Source organism: Muntiacus reevesi, chromosome 3 (assembly GCF_963930625.1).
Source record: "Muntiacus reevesi chromosome 3, mMunRee1.1, whole genome shotgun sequence".
NCBI classification, from domain to species: domain Eukaryota; kingdom Metazoa; phylum Chordata; class Mammalia; order Artiodactyla; family Cervidae; genus Muntiacus; species Muntiacus reevesi.
The window spans coordinates 108,683,029-108,703,917 of NC_089251.1; the positions used below are offsets into that span (position 1 = coordinate 108,683,029).

Sequence of the window (20,889 nt, forward strand, 5' to 3'; positions counted from 1 at the left end):
ATGGATCAAGTTCAAGGTCAAGGTCAAGTTCTCAGTAAGGGAGGCTCCATCACAGTCCCCACTCTCTGTGGGTGCAAGCTGAGGCAGAGTGGCATACCCGAGGTCCCCCTGCTGGACAGTGCCACATCTGAGCTTACGTCCAGTGCTTCCCATCGGCCCCTGCAGAAGAGGGAAGGTGAGCGGGAACCAGAGAAGATGGAAAAGGGTGGAGGGCAGGGGAAGGATGGGGGAGGGGAACTGAAAGAGGGAAGAGAAGAGAGTGCCTCACTCTCGACAGGATCACCCTGAGGGAGCTTGTCCCCCAGGAGGGTTAGGCTCCTCCGTGCCGGTTGTGGCTGTGAGTCTGTTACCAGTACCGCATCTGGTTCTTTCTCTCCATGACCTTGACCTTGACCTTTCTGTTTTCTTGGTGAGCCTGATGAATATCAGCCCCAGTTCACTTCAGTCGCTCAGTCGTGTCCAATTCTTGGCCACCCCGTGGGCTGCGGCATGCCAGGCTTCCCTGTCCATCATCAACTCCTGGAGCTTGCTCAAATTCATGTCCATTGAGTTGGTGATGCCATCCAACCATTTCATCCTCTATCGTCTCCTTCTCCTCCTGCCTTCAATCTTTCCCGGCATCAGGGTCTTTTCCAATGAATCATTTCTTCACATCAGGTGGCCAAAGTATTGGAGTTTCAGCTTCAGCATCAGTCCTTCCAATGAATATTCAGGACTGATCTCCTTTAGGATGGACTGGTTGGATCTCCTTGCAGTCCAAGGGACTCTCAAGAGTCTTCTCCACCCCCAGGTGGGGCCTTTCCTTCCCCTCCTGCCTCCTCCTTGACATGTCCATCTCCTCTACCTGGTTGAAGGCTCTGATGGGAAATAAAAGGTCCAAAGTAGAAAACCCAAACAGAGGCCAAAAACTGGGACCCAAAGGCCAAATTCAATGCTCATAAGGTCTGAGTTTGGCCCAAATAATGATTTTATGAAAGTTTAAACACCTTGAAGAACCAGGTGTAACACCTAGAATAGACACTGTACATGGTCTTGTGACATTTTATTCTCCTTTCATCCTGTTCTTGAAGTTGTCTTCACAGTTAGGGAGTATTTTTCTATGCTTCAATTTTCATCAAACATAAGAAACCAGAAGCCAATGAGGGATAGATGTTTCAAGAAAAAAATAATGGAAGTATCTTTGTGAACGAGAGCTCATTTCTATGTATTTTATTTATTTATTTATTTTTGGCTGTGCTGGGCTTTCTTTGCTGCATGTGGACTTTCTCTAGTTGCAAGGAGCAGGGCCTATTCTTCATTGCAGCAGATATGAAACATAAACTGCAAATCCCTTTGGCTTCCCTGATAGCTCAGTTGGTAAAGAATCTGCCTGCAATGCAGGAAACCCCAGTTCGATTCATGGGTCAGGAAGATCCTCTGGACAAGGGATAGGCTACCCACTCCAGTATTCTTGGGCTTCCTTTGTGGCTCAGACAGTAAAGAATCTGCCTGCAATGCAGGAGACCTGGGTTCGATCCCTGGGTTGGTAAGATCCCCTGAAGAAGGGAAAGGCTATCCACTCCAGTATTCTGACCTGGAGAATTCATAGTCCAAGGGTTGCAAAGAGTAGGACACGACTGAGCGACTTTCACTTTCACCACAGATAAACTAATTTTCATGCAGTTCTTTCTAGATATTCACAGTGGCACTCACACTAAACATACTATTCTATAACACTTCTTACTTTAAAAATGTCCTTGCAGGAACTTCCCTGGTGGTGTGGAAGATAAGAATCTGTCTACCAATGCAGGGGACTTGGATTTGATCCCTGGTCCAGGAAGATATCACATGCTTCAGAGCAGCTAAACCTGCACGCTGAGACTGCTGAGGTCCATGTGCCTAGAGGCTGTGGATATGACAAGAGCAGCCAGGAGAGAACAGCTCCCTGCTTGCTGCCAGTAGAGAGAGCCCCTGCAAAGCAATGAAGACCCAGCGCAGCCAAAGCTGACTAAGTAAAATGTCCTTGCCATTTACACATGTTTAAGAGCTAATGAGTGCTCTATATTGAATCTCAATCTCAATAGCTAATGAGTGTTTTGTATTGAATCTCAAAGTGCTGTAGTTTATTTAGCCATATCCATTATGAAATGAAAATGGTGATGAATGATTGAAGAAATTACTATGTGATCAATACCAGACTAAGCTCTTTACACACACAGAACCCCATGAAGAAGGCACTTTACTCCCATGTGAAGTAAGAAAACTAGGACACAGTTTAGAGTTTAGGATAGCCCAAGGCCACAATCTTCTAGGAATATGGTTTCTAACTTTATTAAAAATTTCTGTAAGCATTTTGGTAAATAAATTTTTGCATGTGTCCTCAATAACTTGATTAGAATAAGTCCCTAATGAAACAGTGGGTAGGCATCATTTTGGAGTCTTCTGACATATCCTGCCCAATGGTCCTTGAGAAAGATTAGAACTGCCATTGGCAACGTGTTCCTTTAGATGGTATTTGAACCTTTGAGCGCCAGGAACTGTCCTTGGTGCTGAGGGTTCCACAGTAAAGAAAAACAAGCCGTACTCATGGCATTCGCAGTCTTGGGGACCTGTGTGTGTGCGTGCAAGTGTGTGGTGGAGGTAAGTGATAATATTTTGGATGATGACAAGTGCCAGAAAAATCTAAAAGGTGAGGGACAAGGTATGAGTGCAACAGTGGCCAAGAGAGAGTCGTCTAAAACGACAAATCTGAAGCTCTTGACGCCTGAGTCCCCACATATTTTGGTAAGTGAGATAAGAGTTTCATGCTTATGTCCTACTGAGGCACCTACCATGTTCTAGATGTTAAAAGGACAAAGCACAAAGCATGCAGTCAGTGGGCTAGATGGAATCCACCTGCCAATGCAAGAGATGCAAGATGCTGTGGGTTCAATCACTGGGGCAGGAAGATCCTGTAAAGTAGGAACTGGGAACCCACTCCAGTATTCTTGCCTGGAAAATTCCATGGACAGAGGAGCCTGGTGGGCTATAGCCCATGGGATCGCAAAGAGTAGGACATGACTGAGCAACAACAATGAGTGGACTAGATTAGTAGACTTGGAATTTAGACTCAGATCTCAAGAACTATCTGTTGCATTGGAGACCTTGGTTTCCCCCGCTTTAAGATGGGGATGATGCCAGTCTCATAGGCTGATTGTGCAGGTCTGTGAGTTGGCACAGAGCCAAGTGAGTTGCCAAATTCATCAGTTATTTGAAGAGTTTGTCTTCATTGAGGAAGCTGGTGTTCGATGAGGAGTTGACTTCATTATCCTGGTTTAGCCATCTGCCAGTTAGTTATTAGTCCTTTGGCAACGTACTTCTGCCCTCAGTTATCCCCTTTAGAAAGAGAAGAAATTTTTAAAAAGTTTGAATTATTTATATAAAATTGCTTATTAAATCTTTTCAAAGCCTCTTATCTCTCCCCTCTCCCCAACACTCTTGTTCTTGTTCTTGTGCTTAGTCATGTCCAACTCTTTGCTACCCCATGGACTGCAGCCCACCAGGCTCCTCTGTCCAGGGGATTCTCCAGGCAAGAGTACTGGAATGGGTAGCCATTCCCTTCTCCAGTGGATCTTCCCAACCCAGGGATTGGACCCAGGTCTCCTGCACTGAAGGCAGATTCTTTACTATCTGAGCCACCAGGGAAGCTCAACCCTCTGAGTTATTGGTAGAAATGGTAGCTCCCTTCCTCAGGTCACTAATTTTTGAGTCCACAAGGCTGACGGTTCTTTGTGGCTTCTGTGCTGCCCAGCTCTGCTTCTCCTCCATGGAAGAAGGCTTCTGACTGGAACCTTTTCCTCCATCCACCAAAACCTTTCCTGATCACCTTTCCTAGCCCTTTCACCCACGGCAGATGTCACCTCTTCCTCCTTCTGAGAGTCTCACTGAGAACTGAGAGTAACCGTTCACAGAGCTTGCCGTGTGTGATCTCAGGGCGAGCGAACCTACCTCTCTATAGTGCTGTGGAGGGGGCTGGTGTTTAATTGATATGGACGGGATACTGAGGTTTGGAAGCCTAGAGGTTTGCTCGAGGATCAATAGCTGACAGGAGGCGCTTCATCAGGATTCCAATTGTCTACCCAATCGATAAGGCCCAAGTGCTGGCCAGCTCGTAGTCAGCCCACCTGACCCTTAATATCAACCACCTTGATTCTTTCTGTGTGTCCTCTGTCGTGGATTTCCAGTTAACTGATACATCTTTGAGGGCAAAGGTGATGCCTCTGATGAGCTTTGAGTAGGGTTTTTAGAGGAGTAAATATAATGTCTGCTTCAAAGGCATGCATACAATGCACTGTCATATTGAAAGTCATCTTCTGGGAAGGTCTTTCATCAGTAATGCACCCTTGCTTATGTCAGCTTCCTTGGTCTTCAGACACTGCAGCACCTTCTTTGGGGTACCTTGGTTGTTGGGGTACCTTGGTTGGAGAACATCTTAGTCTTTAGAAGTTCTGAGTTTTAGAGTACTTGACACTTGTTCTTCTTCTTATCCTGGTTAACTTTTTTTAGAAGTTTTTTTGACATGGACCACTTTTAAAGTCTTTATGAATTTGTTACAATATTGCTTCTGTTGTTTATGTTTTGTTCTTTTGGCCACGAAACATGTGAGATTTTAGTCCCCTGACCAGGGATTGAACAGCCCCCGTATTGGAAGGTGAAGCCTGAACCACTGGACCACCAGGGAAATCCACAATGCTTACTTAACTTTGCTGAGTGTTAACAAGTCCTTTCTCTTCTTTGGACCTCAGTTTTCCCATCTGCGTAATGAGCACAAGGAATGAGATCAAAGGGCTATTCAGATTCTAGGAATCTCTGCTTGCTAAAATGTATGGGCTCAACTCAGGGGCAATGCCTCTGAGATTTCGAGTAACTGCCACTCTTTAGTGGGTGCATAGTATGTGTCAAGTATTGCACTTGGTGGACTGATTGTGATCTTTTGTGTCTTTACACTGGTCTGCAAATAGGCACTGATGTTGCCGTTTCATAGCTGAGGAAGCCCAGGCTCAGAATGTATAAAGAAATTGCTTGAAGTCCCATGTTAAGTACAGGCTGGTACCTAGGACAGGCTTTCTCAGGGCTGAGTAAGCTGCACCTTTGGTGGCTTTTCCAGATGCCCTGGTTCAGAGGCTGGAAGATTACTAGGAAGCAAGGGAACGTGGTAGGCACAATGCTACTAGAAGCCCTAGACTCCATCAAGCCCCCTGCCCACCCTACAGACAAGCCCCTGTGGCTGCCCCTGCCTCACAGCTTGTGAGATCTTCCCAGACCAGGGATTGAACCCATGTCCTCTGTATTGGCAGGTGGATTCTTAACCATTGGACCACCAGGAAAGTCCCTGAAGCCCTTTCTTAATGCAATGTCTAGAACATTCTTTCTTATGCATGGACTGTGACTAGGACTACCTTGCAGTGATCTTGGGATTTACTAAATGAGGTGATGTATAAAACAGCAGGCCTGGGGCCACCTAACAAGTTAGATAGCTGCAATTATTATAATTCATTTTTCTCAAAGGTGAGGGGAAGTAGTACACATCATACTATCTATCACTAATAGATACCATTTATCCTCAGCTCTGCCACATCCTGGATAAGAAATTTGGGGTTTCTTGGACTCCCTGCTGTGAAAATTAAACTGGAATGAATGAGTTTTGCTTTGCACAGAACTTGGTGCACCCCATAGACATTCACAATAACTTACCATGTGTCCAAGGCAGCTGACCCCTTAGCTGGCGAGAGCCACCTCCTTTGAAGGATGCTTGGTTACTGCCCTCCTTATCTGCCATTCCACCCACCTCCTTCTCCCTGGTTCCGGGTGACATCCTTTGCCACCGGCAGCATTGCAGCTTGCTACTCATCCATTCTGGTCTGCCACACCACCTGCAAGTTTGCAGAGCAGAGAGAGAAGCTTGACTGGTGCTTGGGCATGAAACCAGAGGACAAGCCCAAAGCCCTGAAGTCTAGGGAGGCAGGCATCATCCAGATGGTTCTGAGCAAGCCCGTGTGTGTGTGAAGCTCCCCTGAGTGCCCACCCCTGGATAAGCTCCAGCAGCAACTGACTACCCAGACTGCCCCCTCCTCCTCCCGGCTCCAAGGAGCTGGTTGACCAACATGTCACACCTGAGCCAGCAAGCAAACCCTGGTCAGAGGATCTGTGTGCCAGATTAGAAGGGCCCAGAAATTGGAAACAGCCTGCCTAGTGTCACACAGGGAGGCAGAGGCCACTTTAGAGCCTTGCTAACTCCAAGCGAGGTCCGCGTGAGAATCCCCTGAGACTTGGTTAGACATGCAGAATCTCAGGCTCCATCCAGACTTGCTGAATTCAAATCTTCATTTTAACAAGATCCCCAGGGAACTGGGGTGCACATCAAGGTCCGAGAAGCACTGACCCGGAGGAGGTGGACCATAAAGAGAAGAGTAGGGACTTTTTTCCCTTCCCTGACTCTCCGATGCAGTGAATTTCAAACCTAGCGTATCACCAGAACCACTGATGGAGTCTATTAAACCCAGAGGCTCAGGTTCTCCAACTGCTTAGATCCCCCAGGTATCTTATGCATGGCTGGGCTTGAACCTCTAGAACTTTCTGGACTCAATAGTGAGCAGGCAATTAATACTCTGTGCCAGGCTCTGTGCTAACTGTAAGATATTTACGAGTAAACAAGCCCCTGCCCTCAGGGTCTCCCAGTTATCAGAGAAGGGAGTGATCTTAAAATGGCTATTTTTTTTCTTACGGGTTTCTTTTTAACTTTTTATTTTATATTGGAGTCTAGCTGATTAACAATGTGATAGTTTCTATTGTGATTATATAATGATTACTCACTTAATATCATTGTATCATGATTGATCAACAGAAAAATAATAGAACAAACTATGATTTAATAGAAAAACTCACTTTTTTATGTCAATAAGAGCTTTTATTTTATATCATAATCCAATTCTAATCTTTTCCACTGAAAAATGTGCATTTTAGCTGTATTAGATTCACAAAAACATTCCTCCACATTTCATTAGAGCGTTCCCCCTGCTTTTATTCCAGTGCTCAGAAATTTAATGAACAAAATCATTTTGGTGGTTTAGTCACTAAGTCGTGTCTGACTCTTGTGACCCTATGGACTGTAGCCCGCCAAGCTCCTCCATCTATAGGATTTTCCAGGCAAGAATACTGGAGTGGGTTGCCATTTCCTTCTCGTAATAATTTTTTAAAATCCAGATGCATATCAGAATTATCTTGAAATAGTTTTGAAAAATGCAAATGCTCAGCTATTCCTTTTTTTTTCCCTTCAGAGCTCCAGATATGTTTCTAATGAGCAGTCATGTTTAAAAACAACTGGGCTTCATAATGATCGTTTCCTCTTATCTAGTTTGTTTCACTTTTTCCACTTCATATTCAGCACTCCCATTTCATTTAGTTTGTTTTCCAATTTCTCCATCTCTTCTTCTTCTTCTTTTTTTTTTCCATGTTCTTTCTCCAGCCTTTATCAAGCAGAGTAGAAAAGCTTTTGTTGTTGTAAACAAAACAACAAAAGTTGTTGTTTAATCACTAAGTGGTGTCTGACTCTTCTGCAACCCCAAGGACAGTAACCCACCAGGCTCTTCTGTCCATGGTATTTTCCAGGCAAGCATACTGGAGTTGGTTGCCATTTTCTTCTCTAGGGGATCTTCCTGATCCAGGAATCGATCCAGTGTCTCCTACCACCCTCCTGCATTGCAGGTGGATTCTTTACCACTGAGCCACGGGAGAAGCTCCACATATAAATAATATGTGTAATATATATATTTTAGCAAACTTATGAATTTTTGCCCAGCTAAAAAATTTATGACATTTTGTTTCCAATTATTTGATTTGGTACGAATAGAATGCTAGATTTCTAATTTAAAAAATAAATAAATATGCAACAAGCAACAGAGGTTCACTATATAGCCCAGGGAACTACAGTCTTGTAATAATCTAGAATGGAAAATAATTTCAAAAATAATGTATCTGTATAGGTATAACTGAATCACCTTGCTGTGCATCTGAAACATCGTAAATCAGCTGCACTTCGATAAAATAAATATACATTAAGAAAGAAATGTGACAGCTTCAGGTGGACAATCCATGGGTAATTTTAGAAGTGGGCCACAGAGGCTGCCACTGACTCTTGCAATGCTGCATTAGTTTCTCCACCTGCCAAAAAGTCTATGAGACTTGAAGCCAGCTGCCAAAGCCTTGCCCTCCACCACCTGAGGGTGGGGGAGAAATCAAGAACCCCCAAGAGAAGCAACTGCCAGATTCACCATGAAATGTAAATGCAATCCATCCCCCAGGTTTTGATGAGCCCAGAGCATAGGCTAGGAGCCTGGAGGCGGGAGGCATTCGAACGGTTGGGTGGTGGATGCCTCAAAAGCAAGCTTTCCCTGTGTCTTTTACTCGTGGAAGCAGGAGACTCGAGTATCGAAGACTATGAGTGCTGAGGCTTCTGGGTTTCCAACCGTTACAGCCAAGTAAACTTGAATTTCTCTGCCTGTTTTCCCACCTATGAAATGGAGACAATGAGCTCTCCTGTGAGTTGTCGGGAGAATTAAATGAGCTTGTATGTACAACTCTGTGCACACGTACTAAGCTGCTTCAGTCGTATCCGACTCTTTGTGACCCCGTGGACTGCAGCCCTCCAGGCTCCTCTGTCCCCGGGATTCTCCAGGCAAGATGCGGGTGTGGGTTGCCATGCCCTCCTCCAGGGGATCTTCCCGACCCAGGGATCAACCCCGTGTCTCTTAGGTCTCCTGCATGGGCAGGCGGGTTCTGTACCACTAGGGGCACCTAGGAAGCCCCCGTGCAACTCCAGCTATCACTTATTTGCTCACATGACTCCACTGTGCCACTGTCCCCATCCCTTGTCTGCTGGGAGTGCTCCCCACCATTTCTCCACGTCCTGTATCCTAGGTCGATTTGCCACGCAGGACACGAGGCAGACTGTGCCGTCACAGTCATTATAGCCACGGAGAAAAAGCAACTACTAGAAGGTAGAGTCACCTCGGTGACCATAAACCTGCAAAGAAGTGAGAGGCGATGGTCACCCAACCTCTCCAGGCCAGGGCGGCCAGACGGGGCTGCACCCGGGAAGAGTGGCTCAAGGAGAAGACTTGCACTTGCCCTTCTCATGCCTGAACTGTGCTAAACCTGCCCCTGCTAACTCGGTCTTGTTTTTATGGATGAGTTTCAGGGACAGGAATAAAACACAAGTCTTTTGGCCTCCGTTTCTACTGACCTAGATGCCTCACTCAAGGAGGAAGCAGAGGGGGACTGGGTCTAATTCTGCCCCTCTGCCTTCCTCCTCGGGACCTAACTGGGGCAAGACCCAGAGAGTTGGGGTTGTGGGGAGGAAAAGGCATAAACTGGGGCAGCCTGGACCAGCTTCTGGCCCTGGCTTCGTTCATTAGTCCTAGAACAGGACTGCACTCTGGAGTCAGACCTCCTGACTTAAATATGTCTATAAATGTTATTGAACAGGCATTTCTGAAGTCGACAGATTTTGCCAGTGGTCCCAGTAATGTGCTTTATAGGAAGAGAAAATCCAAGATCACAGGCTACATTCACTTGTCTTATCTCTGGAGTTCCGGAGCAATCCCTTCCTTGGCTCTGCCCATCCTAGGGATCTTCCAGAGGCCCCTGCTCTGGACTAGTGCTGGGGCTTGGAAGAGAAGGCTCAAAGGGTGTGCCTTTTCTCTTGGCTTTCTTCCATCATCCCAGGTTCTCAGACGTGTCCTTTTGTCCCTAAGGATGATACAAGGGGAACCTAGAGGCTTCTACCTCCCCCCCAGAGAAGAGAGATGGAATTATGGCTATAGAAGAAAGCCCCTGACTCCTTTTCCACCAAAGCCCAGTATGTTCTCTTTTCTCTATTTCTCCCCATCAGAGAAACTCTCTGACTCAAGGCCAGCTTCCATCCAGATTGTGGTTCCTGGCACGGCACCTCCTTGGGTCCTGCTGATGCAGATTCAGTGCCAACCAAAGGGGGTCTGTCGCTGTCTGAGATCGGGGTCCCCGTCTGTCAGAGACTGATCTGTAAGCCACGTGCCTGCAGGATGACCTTTTCCTAACTATGCACCATGTCTAACACTTCTTGGGGGCGGGGGGAGGAAGTTGCTTGAATATACTGGGTTTATATTACTAGGAAGAAAAGAAGAAGAAAGTGAAGTCGCTCAGCCGTGTCTGACACTTTGTGACCCCAGGGACTGTAGCCCGCCAGGCTCCTCAGTCCATGGGATTTTCCAGGCAAGAACACTGGAGTGGGTTGCCGTTTCCTTCTCCATTCTATTAATAGGAGTACCCACTTGCTGTGGGCCACAACTATTGAAACCTCGGCGCCCTAGAGCCGGGCTCCACAAGAAAAGCCACCTCAGTAAGAAGCCAGCACACCGTGACTAGTAGCCCCAGCTTGCCACAACAAGAAAAAAGCCTGAGCGTCACCAAAGATCCAGCACAGCCAAAAAATAATTAAATAAAATTATGTTTAAAGATTAAAAAATCAGGACTTCCCTGGTGGTCCAGTGGTTAGGAATCTGTCTTGCAAAGCAAGGGACACAGGTTCGATCCCTGGTCCAGGAAGATCCCACATGCTGTGAAATAACCAGGCCCGGCTGCCTGATGTCTAGAGCTGGGGAGCACAAGTATTGAGTTGGACTGCTGAGACCCCATGCTCTGCCACAAAAGAAGCCACTGCAGTGAGAAGCCCACACACCACAACTAGAGAGCAGCCTCTGCTTGCCACAACTAGAGAAAGCCCATGCACAGCAACGAAGATGCAGTGCAGCTGTAAAAATAAATAAAATTTTTTTTAAATTAAAAAAAACAAACCTGAGGGCAACTGAGGCTGAAGGCCATCTATTAATAATTAGTAACCTGCCCCCAAGATCTCATTGCTATTGAGGTAGCCAAGACGACCACATCTGTCTTCACAGCTCGAGACTGTTAGGCCAACGCTGTTCAATTGCTATTTATTTATCTGTTTATAGACTCACTGCGCTGCTGGTGGGATCTTCATTCCCCAACGAGGACTTGAACTCAGGCATTCAGCCGTGAGAGCACACAGTCCTGACCAGTGGACCACCAGGGAATTTCCCTAAATACTTAAATTCCATGCGTTTACACTGTTACAGAATAAAACTCTCACTTCATAATTTGCCTACTTGACTTGGTGTAGTCCTGGCTCCTCTCAAGACGCAAGAACCACTTGTTCCTGAGGCTGTAAGTGGGGAAACAGCATTCAGCTTTTTTTTTTCAACTTAAAGTTTAATACCATTCCTGTGATTGAAACGCAATTTTGGGGAATTTAAAAAAAATTAATTTCTTTATTTTAATTGGGGGCTAATTACTTTACTATATGTGGTGGTTTTTGCCATACATTGACATGAGTCAGCCATGGGTGTACAAGTGTCCCCCATCCTGAACCCCCCTCCCACCTCTCCCCACTTCCCACCTCTCCCCCCATCCCATCCCTCAGGGTCGTCCCACTGCACCGGCCCTGAGTGTCCTGTCTCATGCATCGGACCTAGACTAGCGACCTATTTCACATATGGTAATATACATGTTTCAATGCTATACTCTCAAATCATCCCACCCTTGCCTTCTCCCACAGAGTTCGAAAGTCTGTTCTTTACATCTGTGTCTCTTTTGCCGTCTCGCAGATAGGGTCATCGTTACCATTTTTCTAAACAAACACATTAAAAGATGCTCAACATCACTCATTATCAGAGAAACGCAAATCAAAGCGTTCAGCTTTAAAAAAAAAACCGGGGTTGCAAAAAGCCCAAGTCGGCCCCAGGACCTCCAGAGTCTCCTGCAGTTGCCATTTATGCCCACGAGGGGGCAGCCGACTCTACGCGGCTTCAGGCGCGCCTCTCTTCCTCTCCTTCATCTCGCTGGCCTGGGAAAAGAGCCCGCCTCCTGACCCATAAGGCCCTGGGTTGGAAAGCTCGCCTTCTCTTCCTGTTTCCCGTCATGGCGGTGAGTAGCTGATACCCGGGTTAGCTGTCCTTCATCCACCTCCATCCACGGTCGGCCGAGCTGCTGGGGGTTACCTCGCCCGCCGCCCGAGGAGAACGGAGCCCACAGTGCCGGCCGTGCCGAAACCGGCAGAACCGTGCGCGCCGAGGGCGCGGACATGGACCTTGTCGCCTGTCTCCCCCCCACCCCCCAGGAGTAGGCTTCGGGCAGCCGCCGGAGGCCCAGGAACACGGCCCGCAGGCTGCAGCGAGGGCCAGCGGACCGATCGGAGGGGGGAGTCTGGGATGCGGGGTCCGGGACCTGTGGCTGCCCGCCCCGGGGACTCGACAGTTCAGCCGGTGCTGGGGGAAGCCTCCGCCGGGCTCTCCCCTCGGGGCCGACCCCAGACTTTGGCCGCAGCCTCTATCTAGACGGTTTTCGGATGGAGTGGGGGGCGCTGCACAGCCACGTGCTGGCTTTTTTTTTTTTTCTCCCCCCGCTCATCGGAAAAACGGGGCGCCTTCCGTCATCCTATACGTTGGGCGCCGTGGGGTTCACTCTCGAGCGTCTGTAAGTTTACCCCCCGGTACCTGTCCTGTTTCTCTCATTCCGAACGTAGGGGAAGGAGAGGCAAGACCCTCCCCGAGAGGCCTTCCTCGGTGGCTCCCAGATGAAAGGGTGATGGTCGCTGTTAAACCTGTTAGGACTGCTTTGGGGGATGAGCGGAAAGGTGCTCTGCGTTTAGGCTGGCCACCGTGGCGGGGTTGAGGCGTGTTGACCGCCGCCGCTTCCCTTTTTGCAGCAGGATCAAGGTGAGAAGGAGAACCCCATGCGGGAACTTCGCATCCGCAAGCTCTGCCTCAACATCTGCGTCGGGGAGAGCGGAGACAGGCTGACCCGGGCGGCCAAGGTGCTGGAGCAGCTCACGGGCCAGACCCCAGTGTTCTCCAAAGGTGAGTGGTGGCCGCAGCGGGAGGGCTGGCGGCTGGGGGATGCCCCGAAAAACGCCAGGCCCGTTTTGTACCCAGTGGGAAGGTGACAAGTGGCATCTCTTAAAAGTATTGCTTTCCTGAGCTTTGTGTGAGTCGAGATTAAGCTCAGACTAGCCCCAGGTGGAGATTTTTTCCAAGTAAGGAGGATATGCAGTCAGGTGGAAATGTTTGGAATGCAGAAAATGGCATTTGTTTCGATTAGCAGTGAGGATAATCTAGGCGAGGGTAAGAATCCGTACCTAAACTAACCTGCTTCACCCTTCAGATTCCAGCTGCATCACTTGTAAGTCTTGATTTCTTCCTCTGGGCCTCAGCTTTCTTACTTGCATACAGGGGATGGTAATACTTTTATATAGGATTGTGGAGGGTAGACAGGGTTATTTGAAATGCCTGCTGCTCAGCAAGCACAAGCAGGCATTGCATTTTTTGTTTTTAGAGATTTGTTGCCTTAGGATAATGGAATATGGGCGTTCGCAGCCTGCCTCTTTATTAGCAACTGGTTTGTACAAGGTAGCTTCTCACAGCTTCTGAAAATGGGGATAACAGTACAGTAGGGTTTTAGCAAATGTTGATTGATATAGAATGCTAATTTTTTTTTTGAATCTCAGAGATGGTGTTGTGGGAAGAGGAGAGTGCAGTGGCTCTATGACAACAGCTGACTCCTTGTTATCCCCACCTGCAGCTAGATACACTGTCAGATCCTTTGGCATCAGGAGAAATGAAAAGATTGCCGTCCACTGCACTGTCCGTGGGGCCAAGGCAGAAGAAATCCTGGAGAAAGGTTTAAAGGTGAGGCCTGTCTCTTCCTGGGGTAATAGTAAAGAGCACCAACATAGCACATAGTCACTCTTCCGATGGGGGGAACTTCTAAAGGGTTTTTCCCTGTGTTGGGGAAATCAGATGTTGTTCCTGGCCAAGTTATGTTGCATTGTGTTTGGGGGTCCTGAGTGTTGCAGGCTGAGCTAGATATTGGGGTGTTGAGTTGACAGGGAGTGATTTCTGCATTTTTCTCCTCAGGTGCGAGAGTACGAGTTGAGAAAAAATAACTTCTCAGATACTGGAAACTTTGGCTTTGGGATCCAAGAACACATCGACCTGGGGATCAAGTATGACCCAAGCATCGGTATCTACGGCCTGGACTTCTACGTGGTATGAGCACTGAGTCTTCCCCACTCCGGTCTGGGAGCGGGCGCTGCTCCTCTCTTGTCTGTGCTATTTGGCGGTTACAACGTTGGACTGGGGCTTTGAGTGTTGTCTGTCTTTGCTCCCTGGGGAGGATACACCTCATTGGTGGCAGGCGTGGGGGTGTAGCCCTGACTATGCACTATAGCTGAACAAAGATTCCTACTCTCGTGGTGCTTAGGGTCTGGGATCTATCTAGTGAGCCCTGATGTGGCTCAAAGGTGGATGGAGGAAATGATTCCAGCCACTGAACTAACATTTTGAGAGATGGTATTGAGGTTGCGTTTGGTGTTTGGGTTGGCTGCTCTTTCTCTGCTTCTTCCCTTAGACCTCGGGAATGGGGTGGCTTCCATCTGGGGGCATAGAAGCAGGTTTGATGATGGAACTGTTTGCTTGGGATGGGAATTTCAATGTAGACATGACCATTTGTGTCACTGTAATATTTTGGCCTCCCAAAATCAAAGTAAATAGCAAAACCCTGAAGTCCTGACTAGTGTAAACGTGAAGGACGGCAGCGTTCTGCCTGTTAGATTTGAATATCCAGACAGACTGAGTTCGGTGCTCACAGGCACCACAAACTTTAATTAGAAGCACTTTTGAGCTGAAGCAGAGGAGAGAAATACAACTATTTCTTTGTGCTTCTTGAAATGTTAAGATTTGTACAATGTACATGCTGAAGTAAGGTTTTTTCATCTGCTGTTTTTTAAAATAAGCAGTCTGGGACACGGGAGCTGTGGTGACTCCTTGGCCACCACTGGGAGTTAGGTGTGGGGAGAGGGGAGGTGCTGGGAGGCCAGCCTCCAGAGCAAACCTATCGAGAGGTGATGAGTCGTCCAGGATGCTGGTTCCATCAGACCTTGGAGTCATGGGTCTCTTGCACCAGAATTCACGGGGCCACCAGGTGACTCGCGAAGATCGATCGCTCCAGTGTGTGAGTCGTGTCCGTCTGCTCTTGACTCTGAGCTGGCTAGGTGACTGTTGGTTATTCCTGGGACAGGTGCTGGGTAGGCCAGGTTTCAGCATCGCAGACAAGAAGCGCAGGACAGGCTGCATTGGGGCCAAACACAGAATCAGCAAAGAGGAGGCCATGCGCTGGTTCCAGCAGAAGGTAAAGCTTGACCTGTCTCAGGTGGAGTGGCGGAAGGTGGTGTTGGTGAATGGAGTTGGGATGTGGGGATGCAAAGCCTAGCACCCTTTGGCGGGTAGCTCTTTTAAAGGTAGAACATTTGGGTAGCTTGGCAAATGGGCTTCCAGGGTTTGTGGTTTAAAAGAACACCCAGAACCAGGCTTCTCCCCAGCCCCATGAATGCAGGTAACTGGAAGGGGAGGAATATGACTTTAATAGGAACCCCTTTTTCTCCGGGTCCAGTGCAGTTGAGCTTAGTGGAGCGACTGTTAAAACTGGCAGCTTGCTGTTGAGGATATGGGATTCCAAGCCAAAATTCATGTGTCTGATTTGATTCTCGAGCGTTAGCCATTGCTGCAATCATTACTGTTACCTCCTGTTCTGAAAAAATAAAATCTCTTCTCTTTCAGTATGATGGGATCATCCTTCCTGGCAAATAAATTCCCGTTTCTATCCAAAAGGCCAATAAAACATTTTCAATGAAATGTACAATTACTGTTGTGTGTTCTGTGCAAGGAGCCTGGCCCTATTCAAGTCCTTGGACCTCAAGCCACTTAAAGCTTCGATGGGAATAGCTGGTAACCACCCTGACTTCCCCTTGGACGCCAGTGCTTCCTGGCAGACCCCAGGCTGAGAGCTTCGCGGCACTGCCCGAGCCCACCGCCCCCTTGTTGGCAGGCTGTGGTGCCGTGGCCCGGTGGAAACTGATTGTAGGGGGGCGGCGTGGTTGGGGCTGGGTTTGAATTTAGAGCCTTGATTAAAGTGGGGTGCAGGGCTCCCCTCTGCTTAGTGATTCTGCCGTCCACTAGGGCTTTTACCAGCACTGGTGTCTGAAAGGATCAGAGTCTTTGATGTGGTACTTTGGGGTTAAACACTGGACTCGTTTTTTGCTTTAAAATGAGAATCTAGGGTTGATGAGAATGTAACTAGAGAAGGGGGTGGTGGTCTTTGAGACCCATTGGCTGGATTTGATTCCCCTCCCTGCATCTTATTAGCTCTGTTACACCTTAGATCTGCGTCAGCCTCCCCATCTGTATTGTGGGGGCCGTGATGGTTAACCTCCTTCAGGGTTAAGCAGTTTAATATTTCTTGATTGCTTTAACTTGCACCAGGCACATAGTGCGCAAAAAGGATTAGTTTTGTGCTACTGTCGTTGAGAAATGTCACTGCTACCAGAGTGCCCTCCTTTGATATGAAAGTGGGACCTTTGCCTGTACTTTTCCAGGTCACCGAGACAGTGACATTCAAAAGTCACCTTTTCTCTATTGGAAATAATACTTGGCCAGTGGTTCTAGCACAAGTTAACTCAATATCGTCACTTGTGATTAATGAGTTCAGTTGTCCCTGGGCCACCTTTTCATTGCTGTTAAATGGTTCTTTAATTTATTAGCTGCCTTTGTAAGGTATTTTTAAATCTGGAGATTATTTGGTATAACTAGCTTTTTATGAAAATGTGGCTTACTTTGTTTTCCTGATAGTCTTATCCGTCAGATCCAGATGGTTGAAGGGGAGGATCATGAAATGTGTTAGCATAAGCTCTGTTTCACTAAAAACATCAGCGTTCATTCATTTCTCAGCCTTTTACTGTGGGACTCCACCTGGTAAATGGCTTCACTGTTTTAACATCTCTATACTAATAACTACAACTGAAATAAATATCTTTGAGGACTAACTCTTGGTGAATATATTGGCTATCTAGTACTGGGTGCTGTGGAAGTCAGAATGTTTTCTAGTGATGGGAGTGTGTACTCATTTAAATAAAGCATTGCAGGAAAATGAAAGGTAGAAAGTCTAATGGTATTGCCATCCTCTGCGCTTGGCTGTTAGCCACTTGCTGTGTGGCTGTGTTTTTAAGTTACTGTACTTCCTATTTAGTTTAATAGTGTACATGCCCACCCTTCATTTGGTCCTGCTGACTTGTAAGTGAGTTCACTTCCCATTTAAAAACTGCCTAGGCTTCTGGCCCAGAGGGAACAAAGGCCCTCAGGAGTTTGAGGAATAGCTGGGTTTTGCTTCTAGCTCTAGCTGTGATGCTTTAGGTGAGTGAGTGTGAACACCTTGGGAGCTGGCACAGGCAAGGACACATCCCTGGCCAGTTTGGAGCAGCAGTGCGGGAAAGCATGCCACCCCAGCCCCTCTAGTTAGAGGCGCGTGTGTGTGCGTGCTCAGTTGTGTCTGAGGCTGTAGCCAGCGGGCTCCCCTCTGTCCATGGGATTCTCCAGGCAAGAAGACTGGAATGGGTTGCCATTTGCTAGTCCAGGGGATCTTCCCACCCCAGGGGTTGAACCTGGGTCTCTTGCATTGGCAAGCAGATTCTTTACCATTGAGTCACTTGGGAAGCCTTGTTAGAAACTCGGCTTCCAAACACAGGGTCTGAAGCACTGGTGTTTGCTGGAATCGCCTGGGGAGCGGTCAAAACTACTAGACCCCACTTGAGACCTGAATTCCTTTTAACAAGACCTGCTGGTGATGTGTATGGACCTAAAGAGTAGAAGCGCTCCCCACATCCTAATGTCAGAGGGAGGGAGGGAAGGCATAACGTCCGGGGAGGTTTCTAATAAAATGTAGTCTTCCAAGGTTCCTGCTGTGTTTGTTTTTCTCATTTCCTCAGCTGCTTCCCGTGAAAGCTTACCTCGGTGTTAGGTGACTGCCCCCATGCTACATGTGGTTGTCTGCAGAATGAGGTGGGGTCCCTGGCGGACATCTGGCTGTGTCCCAGTTTCAGGCCCGGGGACATCCAGGCTCAGCTGAATGTTGTCCTGCAACTGGTCTTTAGGACAGCTCTCAAACAGGGTCGATGTTGCCCATCCCCATCCTGGGGTATTTGTGGAGGTAGGCTTTTGATTCACATTAACTAGAGCTGCTATTGGCACTAGTACCTGGAGAAGGGTATCAAACATTCCACCATTAGAAAAGTTAAAGTGTTACAACAAGAGAGCAGTGTGTGGACCCTTGTGACCCCACGGACTGTATGTAGCCTGCCAGCCTTCTCCAGGCAAGGTACTGAGTGGGTTGCCATTCCCTTCTCCAGGGTGGTCTTGACCCAGGGATCAAACCCAGGGGCTCCCGCGTTGCAGGCAGATTCTTTACCGACTGAGACGATCACAGAAATGTGTGAAGCACTGTGGGGTAGGTACAGGGTGGCTACTGATGACCTCGGCCACATGATGGGGGCTGCCGTGCAAACACTGGGAGGTCCTAGTCTGGTTGGGAAGCTTACCACAGCCAGAGAGAGCCAGGGGGGGCGGGGGTAGGTCACATCAGACCTGCGAGGAGCCTGCCACTGGAGGCTCCACCTGCGTTATGGTAGAACAGAAGCAGAATTGTTACACAGATTGGAAATGTAGGTATCATTTTGATTCCTGCTTTTTTCTCCCTCTTCGCATAATGTGTTCTCATGTCCTAGTGGCTTCATAATACGCCATTCCTTTAGATGTATAGGCTCCACTGCCTTAATCTATGCAGCCAGCCCCAACGCCAGCAGTGTCAGTTCCCTCCGTGGAGCCATCCCAGTAGAAGCACTTGTCCGTGTGTCCTGTGAGTGTAAGGTTCTTGAATCTTCAAGCTGTCAGATAGTATTATATAATTTATGGGCTTCCCAGGGGGCGCTAGCGGTAAAGAAGTGGAGGAGACATGAGATACGCGGGTTCAATCCCTGGCTCGGGAAGATCCCCTGGAGAAGGAAATGGTATTTTTGCCTGGAAAATTCCATGGATAGAGGAGCCTGGCAGGCTGCAGTCCATGGGGTTACCTAGAGTCAGACGTGACTGAAGCGGCTACACTAATCTATGCTCTGCTCCTGCCAGCATTGTGATCAGAGGCGAGTAACAGCACACTCTCCTTTCTGGTCCTTTATAGCAGAGCCTGTTTGATTTTGTGCTTTTGCCTTTTCCTGCAGCTTAACCACACATGGAGTTTATCAGTCCCAACCTGTTAAACTCTGCGTGTACACTGAGACTCTCTAACCAACTGTTGGATAAAGACTGCGGTGAATAGGCTGTCAGAGGGGTCTGAGTCTTAAAGGCTTAAGGCCCAGGCTGTCTAGGTGAGTGGTGAGGTCAGGGCCCAGAAACCACCCACAGTTTAAGCTGCCTGCCACTGGGGACCTGGCTGGTGCCTGGGGGTACAGAACACCTTTAAGTGCAGCTTGTTATGGAAACCGCAGTTGCTGTTGTCAGGGGGGAATCCAGCCTAAGGCACCTGGGGGCACCAGGGGGACTGAACTTGACTGTTCAAGGTGCAGGTGCAAGAAAGCCTAGGAAACAAATGCAGATGGTTTCTTTTTACAAATTTGAACAAAATGATGTGTGATTGTACCAATTAAGGACCTTACGTAACATGATTTTAGGATTCTGTTTCATAATTTATCACTATTGATGTGATTTGTTATGTGATAAATTTTCAATAGTTAGAAAAATCTGAAAGTAGCTTTAAAAAGCAAAGATACTAAAACAACTTAAGCAGAAGTGACATTTTATTTATTTATTTATTTTTTTAGTTCTACCAGTTTATTGCTACCAACCCATCTCCCTCCACCCTTGTCCACATTTTAGACTCCCCCAGTTACTCTGCTGAACACATTGCTTTGATAACATGACTTCTAACCCTTTAATACTACGGTGACTGCCTCTGGAAGTATTTTCCTTATAATAGTATTTCCCTCCCTAAGATAGTATTTCTATTTTTTGCTTTCCTTGTTGTTTTTAGCGTGTGCAACTTCTTATGAATCTATATGTTAAAAAGAGTGTAATTCTATGAGAATATACGGTTTACATTATCTCTATTTTCAGAATTCCAAATTTCTTATTGTACTCCAAAATGACTGAAAACAGTCAGGTAGTTAAAAACCACCTATTGAGGGACTTCCTGGTGGTCCGCTGCAGGGGGCATGGGCTCGATTTCTGGTCAGGGGACTGAGTTCCCACATGCTGTGTGACGCAGCCAAAAAAAAAAAAAAAGCATCTATGGGGGGGAGGCAAGGGGGGAGACTGGTTCTGCTTAATCATTGCATGGTACCTCAGAGTGGATCGGAGCACAGAATTTGGAATTTAAGCCTGTCAAATCCCTTGCAGGTCCCTGGCAGATAGTATAGGCTTGTTTTCCATGAAGCGTCCCACTGGCTGCTACTTCAGCCGTTTTGCAACTCTCATTTTAGGAAATGGCTGTGAAGTGGTTGTTATTCTCAGAGTGGTGGTCCAGGCACACACCAGGGGAGGGGCATGCCTTCCCAGATACTGGTTGGGATTCTTCCCTGACACACGTATTAACTCATTTGGTTTTCATAGCTGAGGTGTTACAATGATGAGGACATAGAGAAGGGGATAATTGCCCTAAGTCACAAGTAGTACTGGTAGAACCAGTCTTCAGATGAAGGCAGTCAAGACTCCAGAACCTTGAGACCCGCTGTCTTTTCTGTACAGTTTTATAGCTCTTGTAATAAGGTTAAGCCTTTTTGTAGCTTCTGTTGTAATAAGGTTAAACCACACATCTGCTCCTTGACATGTGCTTGTATCAAATTTTTCTTTAAATTAGGTTGACCAACGCACAAAATGCTGGCCTACATTTTCCAAGTCCCCAAGAGGGCTGACAGTCAGAGACAGAGTTGGTCTCTAC

The 20,889-nt window shown here is 47.4% G+C and overlaps 1 protein-coding gene across 1 annotated transcript; it reads left to right on the forward strand.

The window, feature by feature from the left end:
* The first annotated feature begins 11,907 nt into the window (after positions 1-11,907).
* Positions 11,908-15,761, forward strand: RPL11 (ribosomal protein L11). The gene is made up of 6 exons (XM_065927518.1): positions 11,908-11,997; positions 12,779-12,929; positions 13,651-13,757; positions 13,986-14,117; positions 15,148-15,258; positions 15,687-15,761. The coding sequence occupies exons 1-6, from the start codon at positions 11,992-11,994 to the stop codon at positions 15,714-15,716; spliced, it is 537 nt and encodes a 178-aa protein (XP_065783590.1). The 5' UTR covers positions 11,908-11,991; the 3' UTR covers positions 15,717-15,761.
* Positions 15,762-20,889: the final 5,128 nt, after the last annotated feature.

Excerpts from the sequence above, each read along its gene's own strand:
- RPL11 (XM_065927518.1), top strand. Across the intron at positions 12,930-13,650 it reads GACCCCAGTGTTCTCCAAAG|CTAGATACACTGTCAGATCC; the intron begins GTGAGTGGTGGC and ends CCCCACCTGCAG. Across the intron at positions 13,758-13,985 it reads TCCTGGAGAAAGGTTTAAAG|GTGCGAGAGTACGAGTTGAG; the intron begins GTGAGGCCTGTC and ends TTTTCTCCTCAG.